Source organism: Geospiza fortis, unplaced genomic scaffold (assembly GCF_000277835.1).
Source record: "Geospiza fortis unplaced genomic scaffold, GeoFor_1.0 scaffold11, whole genome shotgun sequence".
NCBI lineage: Eukaryota > Metazoa > Chordata > Aves > Passeriformes > Thraupidae > Geospiza > Geospiza fortis.
In genome coordinates this window covers 13,669,953-13,683,914 of record NW_005054304.1, presented here as the reverse complement: position 1 = coordinate 13,683,914, position 13,962 = coordinate 13,669,953, and the positions used below count along the sequence as shown (strand labels likewise).

General features: G+C 40.8%; 1 protein-coding gene across 1 annotated transcript; it reads right to left on the bottom strand.

Moving 5' to 3' along the window:
• Positions 1-1,320: 1,320 nt before the first annotated feature.
• Positions 1,321-13,500, bottom strand: ETNPPL (ethanolamine-phosphate phospho-lyase). Its single transcript, XM_005418164.1, has 12 exons — positions 13,387-13,500; positions 13,059-13,218; positions 12,119-12,193; positions 10,537-10,630; positions 9,323-9,439; positions 7,549-7,631; positions 6,828-7,053; positions 5,805-5,959; positions 5,006-5,095; positions 4,668-4,798; positions 3,723-3,790; positions 1,321-2,892 (listed from the first exon to the last, which is right to left on the bottom strand). The coding sequence occupies exons 1-12, from the start codon at positions 13,439-13,441 to the stop codon at positions 2,761-2,763; spliced, it is 1,386 nt and encodes a 461-aa protein (XP_005418221.1). The 5' UTR covers positions 13,442-13,500; the 3' UTR covers positions 1,321-2,760.
• Positions 13,501-13,962: the final 462 nt, after the last annotated feature.

Here is a 13,962-nt window from a genome sequence, read left to right as displayed (position 1 = left end):
CCTCCTTCACAAGCCTGTTCCTTAGCCTTCCAGAAAATTTGGGGGGAAAGGTGTGGTCTTATATTTATTCTGCAAGATTAGTGAGTGGAACTGGCTTATGGAGTTGTTTGATAATTGGAAGGGCTGGGTGGAGGTTGAAATACATGGCTGAAACAAGGACAGCCAGGACAGGAGAGGTAGAAAGACGAAAAAGGGAGATGGAATTGGAAAGGAGGAAAAAAAAGCTTTGCCTGTTTAGTGGAGAGAATATATTTGATCAGTTCAGCTGACTGGAACTGTGGTCCCTGTGTTTAACCTTAATTATTTCTTCTTCCACTCTCTCATCCTTTGGTCAGGCTCTTCTAATTAGAAAGGCCTTCACAGTAGGGAATGTGCATAATCATCTGAGTAGACAGTGAGATACTGTGGGAACACTGATGCAGTAAGTTTAGTAGGTCCAGCTCAAATCTTGGTAGCTGTTGGATTGTTTCCTCCATTTAAATGATTGTGGCTTTTTTTAGTATGCATCATAGGAGTAATAACCTCTCTTGTTAAAGGAAATAGAGCACTTAGTTTTTCTAGGTAACCTGCACTTTGCAAAATGAGCAGAACCAACAGGTAGAGAACTTCCTGACTTGTGAAGCAGAAACTAGGTGAAGAACACAAGTGGATTGGAGCAATGGTTGCTCCAAATATTTTGAGCATGTGCAGAACCAAGGCATAGGTACAGGGAGAAGCAGAGAGGCACGGGCCTCTTGTGTTTATGACGTGGCAATCTTCAAAGCACTCCATCTTAGATTTAGGCTAATCGGATTTTTAAAGTCTAGTTCTTTGACATACTTTTGAAAATTAAATATTAATGACTTGCCACAACAGCAGGTGTCATAGTACAGACTGGTACTGAGCTCTGTGCCTTTGGGCTTAAGCCTTCTAATAAATCACACAAGTATTTCCTTGCTTGCTGCTGCACACAGTGGATGAGGTGAAATATAAGTAGTGGCCCTCCATAAAGGGACTGACTTAAGCTGTGCCTTTAGACATAGCGAATTAAGTTAACTTAGTTCTTTGTGTAGTTTCATTTTGGAAAAGACCCGTCCTTCCTGGTCCAGAGTTAGCAGAGAATGAACTGTGGCAGCTGAGGCAACATTTGGCTTGAAGGGTAAGAGCTGCCAACAGCCGAGTGCCTCAGGGAAACACAGCCTAGCCAGTTCTGCCTTGGCAGGGGGACAACCTCCAGCTACAACTGAAGTTACTTCCCTCAGCAAATAGGTGTTACTGCAGAATAAAATAAGAAAAAAACAACAAATAAGCAAAAACCCCTCTTTGTGTAGGACATCATAATTACAAACAAGAGATTTATTTTTCTGGAAGAATTATTCAAGGATCATGAAACAGAAAATAAGCCAGCTTGAGGATGTTGGAAAGAGTTACACCAGAAACATAGACATAAATGTAGCAAATTGTGGAAAACATGAAATTAGATAAAGTGCTCAATTTTCAGTCATATATCAGTAGGATAATTAGCAGCAATTAGGAAACAGCAGAATTTAGGGTATTAAGATTGAAGAGGAAATAAAAACACTTTATATTTTTTGCTGAAGTACAAACTACTTGGAAACCCCTCAGTGTCCTCCATAGCATGGAGCTGTTCATATATTAAGAAAGAGAAGCAGGGCTTGTGTGCTGTCATTGGAATTTAACACTGACAGTGAGGAAAGTCAGCCTGAAGTATCTGCAGCACTGGTTGCATGCATGGTTTATGCAGTGGTCCTCTCCTTTCAGTAACCTATCCAGTGTTACCATTTATGTGTCAGGATCCCATGGAACTGGTGTGCGACTCTTCATCACCACTGACAAAAAGTATCAGCACTGCTTTGGCAGGATCAGGCAGTAATTCCCATGACACTCAAAACTACTCAAATCCATGGGAATGCAAGCTGGGCTGTCCCTGGGAACCTCATTTTTAGACACCTTCAGGTTAAAGCAAATCAATCTGTGTGTCTGAAATTATATATACTTTACTTGCATATTTTATAGACTGATAGAATCCAATCTATAAACTCTAGGGAAAAAAATTTAAAATCTTACTCTATATAAATATTTATAAATGTTGCTTTATTCATAGAAAATTAGATTCTTTATTTTCTTTGAACTTATAGTGAGAGTGCCCTGCATAGACATTGTGTCTCTACAGACAGAGTTGTAGACTCTTAGTAGAGCATTGCAGACATTAGCAAAGCTACTCCAATTTACATCAGCTGGGAATATGGTCCATAGGACCTAAGTTACACTAAAAGATAATAATGATTTATTTCTCAAGCATTGTTTAGTGAATTCAGCCATTAAAACATGGGAACTAATTAACATCTCAATATTACATATTGAAATTTAAAATATTGTAAAAATAGCATGTTAAGCATATATTTTTAAACTTAATAGGATTGGCATTTGCTTTATGGCAGTTAAGCAAATCAGATTCTGCATAATATGGACAAATCTGCAGTTTTTGCCAAGTTTGTGTACCTATGTCACACCTGCCATCAGCACCAAGGTATTTTTGTATCACTTGTCCGTTCTGTCGCATCTAGATTTCAAACCACATGGCACAGTTCTCACGTATCTGAAAAGGTATTTTAAACCTACTGAAGCTAATAGGAATCCAGCCAGTTTATGAAAGGCATGACTAGGCTTCAAACAGATCCTAGGACTCGGACTATTGCACTCTTCATCTCAAAAGCAAGACGGACACAAATTCAAAGTGAGTGAAGAAGCTGTCCCTCTTCATGTTCTTATTCTTTTACTTGGCACTGAGCGTTTTTTCGAATAAATCCCATTTTCTTGTCGGCAGGCAGCTCCATTCATGTGGCCAATGCTTTCACTGGCACCTTCTGGCTGAGAACTCTCTTCAGTTGTCTGAAACAGAAAGAACATGTCAGTGGAGGCACGTGTGTGTCTTCCGCACCCTGGACCTGGTTCCCATTAGGTAGCTCTGCCTGACTCTCTGTTACTGCCACAACTTCTTAGTTCTGAAAGACATTGAACTGATTGTGTAAAAATGTCTGTAAGAGTAGGCTTACACTCCAAACCTAGTAAAATCTAGGTATATGGCAAATTACTCATCATGTATCTGCTTAACTTTCACACCCTATGGCAGCTGAGCTATTGCATTCCCATCCCCACAGCACCAGTGGAAAATCCACCAAGGGACAGTTCAGCAGACTTTCCTGTAGAGAGGGTGACATGCTTTTAAGGCTGTGAGAAATCATATGTGATTTATCCAGAGCTGAGGCTGCAACCTAAGAAGTCCTAATTTGGATGTGTGTCAGCCATTCATACCCAAAGAGCTATGATGGAAACAAAATCCTTGGAACTCTCTGAAAACCTGGACACCTTCCAGGCTGCAGGCTTGCTTAGAAAGCCAAATCTCTTTCAGTAGCATGTAATACCAAGAACCAATAGTTGATGACTGCTGTGCTCATGACTTTGTGTAGCCCAAAGTCTGGTTGGTGTTGTTTGCACACAAGCAGATAAGGCGGGTGGCTTGTCTATAACATGTTGGTCTGGATTACTCAGCTCTTTTTAGATTTACCCCCGTGGGACAGGGTAAATCCTCTCAGGTTTCTAGCAGCAAGCTACTCTCCGAGCTCAGTTTCAAGGCACAGAGCCATTCACACTACCAAAAGTAATTTATACTTGCTTTGCCAAACACTTTTCTGAAAAAGAGTTAAAAAATTAAAACATACTTTTCTTTTACACTGCACATTTGTAGATGCATTATTTTCTGTCTTCATTCCAGTGGCCTCTTCCAGTTCTGAAAAATAAATAATAAAAAAATACTAAATTAAAAAGAAGTGGGGGGAAGTAAGCATATGCTCAATTTAGTAGCTCCCCGAAGCTAAAAAAATCAACTCTTCCTCTGGGCATTTATCACATAGAAGAATAACTGAAGAGTGATGAGTACTTCCTAAAACATTTTTTGAGGCAAAGTGATTAATCTGTCAGGACTGCCTACCTTGGGGGTATTTAGAAAAAATAATAAAATTAGCAACTTGACTGTAGCATGGGGTATCAGAGAAACCTTTCAGAGTGGAATTCTGCCCTTTTCCAGCAGGTTAATGGAAGTCTAACTTTAGATGTTATATTCTCAGAAGATGGGAGCATTTAATGTATAACAGGCTCCAAGAGCCCTCATGCTAACAGTATAACTGATGTTATTTTCCCCTGGGTTGGGCCTCAGGTAAAAAAAAAATAGAACCTGAAAACCTTCAGGCTCAATTTGAGTGAGACAATCAGGTTACAGGACTCTAGTTAAAAAATAAACAAAAAGAAAAAAGAAAAGGTAGAGCACATTATGGAAAGTTACACCAGTGTATCTGCAATGTCTTTCAGGCCTGTGCTGAATTAATATATTCACTCCTTAACAAACAGCACATGTGACCAGAAATGAGTAATAACATTGAGTCTGTAAGAGAAAGGCTCAAGAGCAGGATTTTGTCCAAAAGTTTAGATGAAATACATGTGTGGGGGGGTTGTATATATTTATAATAATTGGCATAAAGAATAGCAGTTTGATGAACGGTAAAAAATGCAGTTGATTACTCTCTTGCATAAAATGTCCTAGGCTGTGATGGTGTTTCATTGGGAAATGAACAAAGAAGAGATTCCTTTGAGCCCTAGAGCACACATACCTGTAAGAAGTGCATCAAGTGTCTCCACTGCATGCTTTGCATCTTCCATTGTGAAACACATTGGTGGTTTAAATTTTAAAATATTCCTGTAGGGTCCATCTGCACTAAGAAGGATTTGATGCTCTTTGAGTCTGTGAAAAGAGGAAACACCTGTGTTAGATACAGGTATAAAACTGTGTCCTGTCACTTCCTTCAAGCTAAGACAGATTTTGAAAGTTTTCTTTTTTTAGTATTATGTCAGCAAAAACTACACAAACTGAAAATAAAATTAATTACTAACTGCTGGAAAATGTTAGGAGGGTTTGATCACTGCAGATCTACTACGAAGAACTACTTACTTGTAAATAAGATGAAGAGCTTCAGCCGTGGCTGGTGTTCGCTTCTGCTTATCTTTCACCAGATCCACTCCAACAAACAATCCAACACCCCTGGAGTAGAAAAGAAAAGTACAGGCAAGTGAAATCCAGTGTCAGTAGCCCAAACCTTCTGCTGCAAATGCAATACCTGTTTCTAACAACTGTAATTCCCTTCCCCGGGGCACAAATGGGGGAAGGAGAATGGGAGAGGAGACTTTGTCTTTGGTCACCTTTTGGCAACTTCACACAATCAAATGGGATAACAGGTATTTATGGATAAATAAATTTACCTGGCTCATTAATGCTATTTGGCCAGATAAGAATGACAGAACAATTTTCTTTCTTGCTTATCCGGAAAATCACAAGCCAGGGAGACAAAAAAAGAAACACAAAAATCCTACAACCCCACCTCTTCCCCCCAAAAAACCTGAAGGCAATTATCAATGGTAGAAACATGATATGAGGAAAATCCATAGTAACATCTCTCAAGGAAATCCCAGAGATTTTAACAAGGTCTGCATGATTACAATGGTGTGCTGACATCTTGGTTATTGCATGTGGATGGCTCTTTCTCCTGCTCTCCCAGAACATTTTTAGTGGCTATGCTTGTAACAGATGGACAGCTTAAAAAAAGTAAAAAATATATATATATTGCCTTTCAATACCAGTTTTGGGCAGTACATTTTAAAAGAGAGGTGTAGCAAAATCATGGCATGTTTCTGTGTTCCATCACATCAAGTTTGTTGCTTTTTCTTCTCTGACATTGCTGTAATGCACCCACCTGATATCTCCCACTAAGGGATGCTTCTCCTTTTGCTCAGCCAGCAACTCCAGGAGATAATTTCCTACAGTTGTGGCATTCCCTTGGAGACCTTCTTTCTCTATTACATCCAGCACAGCCAAGCCAATGGCACAAGACACTGGATTGCCTCCAAACTGAAAGCAAAGACAAAACAAAACCTGTCATCAAATCAAAACCTATCAAAATAAAACATTCACCTGCAGCTATCCACGTTGTTTTCACTTGCCCTCTCCTGCTTGGCATGCCATGAGGAAAGCTCAGAAAGTTGGGGATTTTGTGGCATTCAGGCTGTGGAAGACCATCCCCTACATTTGGGCAAGGGAAGCTCTCCTTCTTCCTTTGCTCCAGGTTACAGTAATTTGAAGATCTCAGGAGTGAAGAATTCAGCTGATTGCACATGCAGGCAAAATGCTCCTGGGAAGAGCAGTGGGTGGTAGATTTGATATCTTTTGATCCAGAGAGTATAAACTCCATTTAAAACAGGGGAATTCATGGTAGCTGGGAAGAAGGCTGAGTCACAGGAGCAGAAATCAGGCTCAGTGAACAAGAAGACTGAACCTCTGTGGCATGCACACAGATGAAATATTTTCTGGTAAAGGGTCACTGTTTTGTTAGGTGTCAGTTGGAGAGCAAGGTCTGCCAGGTCATGAGCTCCACCAGCACAGAGCCTTCCCTAGAAAATGGAATTTTACATCATCACCATTTCAGAGTCAGAAGAGGGAAAGTGACATAAGGAAGAATTTATCTGTAGGGATGTGAGCTGAGATGCATGGCCTGCCAGAGAGCTTGTGCTGGTCCATATGATGATGTAATACTTGATACAGAGCATATTTTAAAGCTTCTCCACTTGCTTTTAGATACTAGACTGTGATTGGCTCAAGCTCTTAGTAATGTGATGCAGTGATTGCTGCAGATGTTATCTGGATCACCTGGAGAACTTCTAACTGGTAAATGCAGACCAAGAGAAAAATAAAAAGGGCAAAGCTTCACCTATGAACTTACTGTATTGAAATACTCCAGTCCAGAAGCACCAAAACCTTCAGCAATTTCCCTTGTTGTGACCACACAAGACATGGGGTGTCCGTTGCCAATGGGCTTTCCCATGGTGACAATGTCGGGCACAAAGTCTTCACCTTGCAGCTGGAATGCCCAAAAATGCTTTCCAACTCTGCCAAAGCCAACCTGGACCTCATCAGCTATGAACACTCCACCTGCTGCACGCACATACCTGAAAACAAACACAATACCTTGAGAGTCTAGTGCTGCAGAACGTGGGTAGGCAATCAAGGACAAGGCAGTCTGCATCACAGAAATTCTGCAGTGTGAGATGAAGTTAGGAAAAAAAGAAAGAATACAGTTATAGCTATTTTATAGCTATGAAATTTTTAGTATGCTTCATGTTAAGAAAAAAAATTGACATTTTAATGTCAAATAGGAGTACTGTAATGGTACTGTAGGATTATAACTGGTTTAACTTCATCTTCCATCAAATTTATGGCTGAGGATTAAAGATAGGAAAAGAATAGCAATTATCTAGCTAAAAATTACCTGATATTCCATAAAAAATTGAACTGAAATCATACTCTTCAATAAGCAGAAATGAACCACAGATAGGCAAGAACAAGAAAGGTTAATAGCTGAATTAATTAGATAAGTCTATAGTGAAAAAAGCTATTTCTTTGTTTAATTTCCCCGTTACGCCCCTCTGAAGTGCTGTACGTACTCTGCCACTTTCTGGAAATAGCCCACAGGTGGAATTACTTGGCCTCCACAGCTCTGCATGGATTCAGCTATGAAGGCAGCAATCTACAAGAGACAAACTCGTGTGAGAGCTGTGTTCATCTACTTGGCCTTGGCAGAGACATTTAACAGTCTAGAAATAAATGTTTAAATGTGGGCCTTAATTTAATCACGCAATGGGCTGGACAACTGAGAGCTCTTGAAAACAGCTATGGCTAATGGATTTATTAATTTTGTAATCAGAGTGCCCAAATTTGCAGTAGCCAGGGCCACCTTTGCAGCCTGATGGGAATGCAAGGATCTCCATTAATCCTTTGTGTTGAACTGGAAGACACTTCCTGGTGTCAGTGGATGCTGGATTAGCTCCTGGGAGCTACATAAATTTATTTTAAAATGCCTGTTTACAGGACACACAACAGCGTGTACCATCTTCACTAAGAGATTAATAAAGCTTGCAGGTATATGTGGGTTTTTGTTTAATCATGAACACCAGGTAGAGGTGGGTGGCAACTGACCTGTAAGATGACCTGTGGCTAGCCTTTGGGCACTCCTGCCTAATGCACATAACTACACAAATAACATGTCAGCACGAGGCACTTGACAAAAGAAGAGAAAAATTCTACAGATGAAGTAATTCCAGTTGCTAGGAATGAAAAAGAAAGTTATTTCAAGTCAGGAAGGGTAAGAACAGCAGATCAGACACACTGGAACATCAAAATTCGTTTCTTGTCAACAGCAGAGGTCTATGCAGCAGAGATACAATATTACCCCAAGGTCTCAGCATAAGTCTGCTATTTAAGGGATTGCATCCCCACACCACTTGTGAACCCCTCCCTGAGCATCAAGAGGTCTCTGTGCTGGTGCAGTCTTCCTGGAAACAAGGCCGAGCAGTAATGTGCAAAGAACCGCACGCTACACGTGAGCACACGGCCAAAGAGTACGCGGCTTCCCACTGCATGTGAGGCTTAGCCTTTAGCACAACTTGTCCTGCCACACGTCTATGCCACCAAAACCTAAGAAATGTGCAAAAGAAAGGAAACAAGGGAAGAGAAAACAAAACTATCCGTTAGTAGAGAATAAAAAAAAAATAGTTGATGAAGAAATTAAAGGAGGGGTGATGTAAGCCTGTAGGACTAGAAGGGAACAGGCTCCAGTCTCCACTGAAGTCTTCTGGGACTTCAGGGGGTTTTGGATCAAGCCCTACAAGTCTCAACACACTAATGCCATCATATAAAAGATTAACACACATTTTAGGTACACCTGTCCGTTTTTATCAAGGTCATAGTGTGTATGACTGAAAGTTTCACCTTTTTATATTACTTCAAAGTTATCTCAACCAAACAGGCTCAGAAATGTAGTATTGAGATTTTTTTCCAATAGATTTTCTCCATGTCCTGGATTTTTTAAAATGTCTGTGCTAGAATTTGTGATGTAGTTTCTCAGGTGGTCTCAAACCTTCCCCTACAATATTAACAATCTACCAATTCAATGCATAAAATAGGAAATTTAACAGCTTTGATTGTACCTGCTTATATACAACTGTATTATTGATTCTTTCATTGATGCCTAGAAAAATTATCATAAGAGCATCAGATAGAAAAATGGCCCATTTTGAACAGAACTACATCATAGAAAAATGAAGGGAGAGGGAAGCACACAAAATTGGGAAAGAAACAAGTCCTTAGTTGCCTGTTACACACCCCCATGCCAAAATAAATAGGTGAAGCCTCAGCATGTCTAGAGCACAAAACACACACCTTGCGTCCATTCTTCTGCGTTTCTTCAATAATCTTTTTCACCTCTTCAGCATAAGCACTTGCTGGATCTGGGTGGTCTTCCCTGTATTTCCCTCTGTAGATATCTGGAGAAGGAGCCTGAAAAGACCAATTTATTTATTTGTTTTTAGGAAGGCAATAATTCTATGGAACTTTTACCTTCTTTTCTATTGTTTCACTTTATTGGCTTTTCACACAAATAGGTAGTAAGAGTTAGTACAGCCTGAATATTTGCTTTGAATAGCAAAAATGCTTACTGGAGCTTAAACTCAATCTGGGCCTATCATGTCCAATTCAATATAACTGAACACGGCTGTTGTAAGAACCATCATCTACCTCATCCACCTTTCAAGACTGTCCTTCCTCTCCCTCAAGACACAATAATGAGTACCCATCCACCACCTTATTTCAGATTCTCGCAGAAGATCCATTTCTGCAACTGGACAGTAGGGTTTTCCAGTCTGCCACTTCCCTCCTGGCATTTTAGTCATGGTACAAATCTGTGAGACATTCAAGGTTCTACAAATGGTGTTAGGAGCCTCTACAAACGATGTTAGTTACAGTCTCAGTAACTAAGAGACAGGAAGTGGTGCAGAAAGGTGGATGCTACTTTGGCAGCGTGGTTAACGCAAGGAGAAGGAAAGGCCTGCTTGGTGTACATTTCTAGACTGAGAAATTTTTTTGTCTTTTTAAGATACACAAGTTTATGTGGAAAATAACACTCCCTTAGACACTCAGGAGTCCTATACCCCAAGCTGTGCAAACTTGTGTAATTTGCATTTCCAGTTTTGGAACTAGACTCAAAGTCCTGCACATCTTTAACCAAATCAGTTCAATGGATATTGGCTAATTTCATCAAACTGTGTAACTATACAATGCAGTGACTAAGAAAACCTGTAGCACAATGAAGGAAGTGTTCAGCCCCACAGCTGAACACCTTCTTAGAAATCCAAAAGCAAACAATTTTGCTGTACTTATTCCACTGAAATCAGCCAAGCATATGTACACTAGCATCAGCAACACAGAATGAAAATATATTTACACCAGAAGTGGGTAATACAATATGCTGCAGAACAGGCAAAATTACAAAAAAAAAACCCAAAACAAACCAACCAACCAACCAACCAAACAAACAAAACCCCAACAACAAAACAAAACCACAACAACCCCCAAAACAAACAAAAAACCATACTTACCACATGCACATACTCCTTCTTGCTGTCCTTTCCCAGCTGATTAAATTTATAGGGGCTGATGTCGATCAGAGATGTAACATGGCCATGGTAAGCACTGTGTGAGGGTTAAATATCCAAGTCACTTTTCACCAAATGTATAGAAGAGCCAAATTTACAACTGTGCCTATACATCATCCAGAATAGCAACCACATCTGCATCACAGCAGTATTGTTTGTGAAGGGATCTTGATTTAATTTTCTGTCTTTCCCTCAAAGCAATATGAAATTGCTGTTGACTTTAATTCACTAGCAAGACTGGAAACAGGATGATATGAAATTGCTGTTGACTTTAATTCACTAGCAAGACTGGAAACAGGATAAAATCAAGTGCCAACATGGGGACAGACCAAGATGATGTCTGGCCTGCACTGATTTTCCTAGAGCTGAAAGCTGGGTCCAGCTGCTTCATTTCCAGCCCATGGGCCCCACTCTGGACAGCACAAGCTTTGCAAGCTAGACCCCACCACCATTGTGAAAACTCTCAGGAGTGTGCATTGCATGGAGAAGTGGGGACCTTATGCAGCAGTTGCCCATCACTGTCTGCCCTGAGGGCATTGCAGGTGAGAGGGTTTGGCAGAAGCCACTGTCAGGAAAAGGATTTTGTTGGAATATAAGTGTTTTATACTGCAGAGTATGGTAAAGCTGGTTACTATCGAAGCCAACTGATTTAGAAATGAGGGACCAGAGCCTTTTGAGCCTAAAGCATGTAGCATTCAGGGAATAGTAAACACTTTTGTTCAGCCATAAATTTGAAGTGAATCAAACCTCAAACCAAAGACATGTCATGATTTCTTAGTAGAACACACATAGGTTAGTATGTTGCTAACAGGGATCTGAATATAGCTGAGTCAAAAAAGCTTTGTGCTGTTCAGATAGACATATGCCCTTGCATTTGCTCTGGCTGGACTTTCTAATCACAATCTGAGAAGAAAATCCAGCACTACAGCAACATCACCAAACCGACAGCTGCATCTAGGATAGGAAAACCATGAAATGTGGTCAGCCACTTACCCTGTGGCTGGTAACCCTCCCAACACCTCCTGATTTTCCAGTCCCTTCGTTTTGTGTGCATACTTGTGTTCACTGAAGGAGAGCTGAGCATCATTGCAGCACTGCTGCAGAACTACAGGATCTTTCTTCTTGACCACTGAATGTTTATTTGTGCAAAACGAAACATGTCCAGCAATGCGTGATGAAGAGAAACCACTTTTCCAGAGCAGCCCAGTAGCCAGACCACTCACTGTTTTTGAAACCAACATTGAAGTCTCTGGCATGAAGTGTTTTGGGAGTCTGTGGGAAATGCCTTCTAAGAGGTGCCTGACCTTCTGGGGTGACCAACAAGCTTATTTTTCAGAGATCTTCAAAACTTCTGTTTATCCAAATGTGAAAAAGGGATTTCCTGATCTGTTCTAATACAAAAGCAACAAAGCTTTTCTTTCAGCAGGCAGTGGAGAACAAACAGCAGGGGGTTGCTGCAAAGCTGCTTCTGAAGTAAAGGCAGGAGCTGCTGGCTGTGCTCACTTAAGCTGCTCTGTGTACTTACTTTTCCAGGGTGATCACATCTTGGTGCCCGCGGAACTGCCGAGCCAGTCGCAGAGCAAGATCATTTGCTTCAGACCTGCATGGAAACAGATACAGCAGCAAAGCATTGAAGGAGCACTTCCAAGTAAAAGGGTATCCTGACAGAAGGCAAGGCATGGGACTCATGGATATAAGAAATCAACATAGCATAACCCTGTTACTCTACAGATTACATTGCTAAGGTTGAGAGTATAAGTGCCATGTAAGGGGGCAAAGATAAAACAGCCCTTTGTATAAACAGCAAACAAAGAGATGCTTTCTTTTCCTTCCCCAGTTTGCGTGTAGATATTTACCTCCCCTTGGTACAAAGGAGGCCAATTTGCAGCTGAGAACACAGTGCAGTCACTAACCCTCAAAAAGCAATGCCCCATCTCCCACAGTCCACAACTCCTTTCTCCCCAGTGCTTGCACCATCACAAATCTGCACCTTGGAAGAAGACTCAAGTTTCCAGCCTGATCTGTCAGCAGAAGAACAGTTCTTCTGCTCACAGGCTGTCTGTTTTGGACATGTAAGTGATCACAGACTACCAATCTGCCTAAAGAGGACTAACTTGTTTCCAAGGTTATATGTCAATTTACAGAAGGCATTCATCAGTCTGTACATAACATTCACCAATTTGCAGAATTAATTTCCTCTTCTTGCTTTTTTCCCCCCACTTTTTTTTTTTTTTTGCATAGCATTCAGCAGGCCAGTTTCATATTTTTGCCCTCTTGCTTGGAACCATCACTCTAAATATGATGGCTGCAAATAGGAAGTAAGTTTTGATCAGTGCTGGACATATTTTTGTTGCATGTTACTAAGTCCTACTTCATAAGATTTAGATCAAGCTGTCCTGAGTGTTTGTCTCAAACAGGAGCAAAATAAAGAACAGTCATATAAAAAAAACACAACTCAGACCTACCCAGAGTTAACAAAATAGCAAACAGAGAGTTTCTCAGGCAGGGTGGCTGTGAGTCGCTGTGCATACTGAACAAGGTTGTCATGCAGGAAGCGAGAGTTTGTGTTGAGCAGCTCCATCTGTTTTGTTGCAGCCTTTATCACGTATGGATGGCTGTGGCCCACTAAAGAAGAAAATTATTAGTTATTACTATCAAACCAGTTCAGTCAATTACTGAACCACACAAGGATGTTTAGAGAAGCACTGTGAACATCACCACTTGGCAGAAATGTATCCTGATCCCTACTGGAAATTAAGGAATAGAAGCAGTCTCACAGGTCAAACTGCTTACCATGTGCAACGTTGTTGATGCAGTCTAAGTATTTTTCTCCTTTCTCATCAAACATATATTGGCCCTGAGCACGGACTATCTTCAGAGGGTCCTTGGCATAGAAAACTTTGCAGGAAGGCCTAAAACATAATAAACATAACACCATTTTCATTTTCTCACTTTTTCTCCCTCCTTTGAATGTTGAGGAGGTTGATTTTTTTACAGCTCTGGAGACAATTGCCTCCTTCTGCAAAAAAAGCTTGTGAGTCATTCAGGTGGTGGTCAAGCAGGGGCTCCTGCTCACAGTGAAAACCCATGCACTCCCCCAGGCACAGTGGGAACAGAAGCTGGTCTTTAATAAGGGTGTTTTCAAAGCTTGACTGCCTGCAATTGATTTCACAGGAGAACAGTGTCTGCACGTTGTTCCAGGTCCTTATATGTCCTGCTGTGTTGCTGGGCTGTAGCTCTGCTTGTTTACATGCCTTACAGTCATCCATGGCCAAATCACTCTCTGGGACTAAAGCAAGCTGTTAAGAACTGTTCTATACTATAGCCAAAAATCCTTACGCAATGGATGGCTGCAGCATATAGAGGTCA

Excerpts from the sequence above, each read along its gene's own strand:
- ETNPPL (XM_005418164.1), bottom strand. The coding sequence starts at position 13,441 with ATGTTTGATGAGAAAGGAGAAAAATACTTAGACTGCATCAACAACGTT. Across the intron at positions 12,194-13,058 it reads TGCTATTTTGTTAACTCTGG|GTCTGAAGCAAATGATCTTG; the intron begins GTAGGTCTGAGT and ends GTTTCCATGCAG. Across the intron at positions 2,893-3,722 it reads ATGTGCAGTGTAAAAGAAAA|ACAACTGAAGAGAGTTCTCA; the intron begins GTATGTTTTAAT and ends TTTCTGTTTCAG.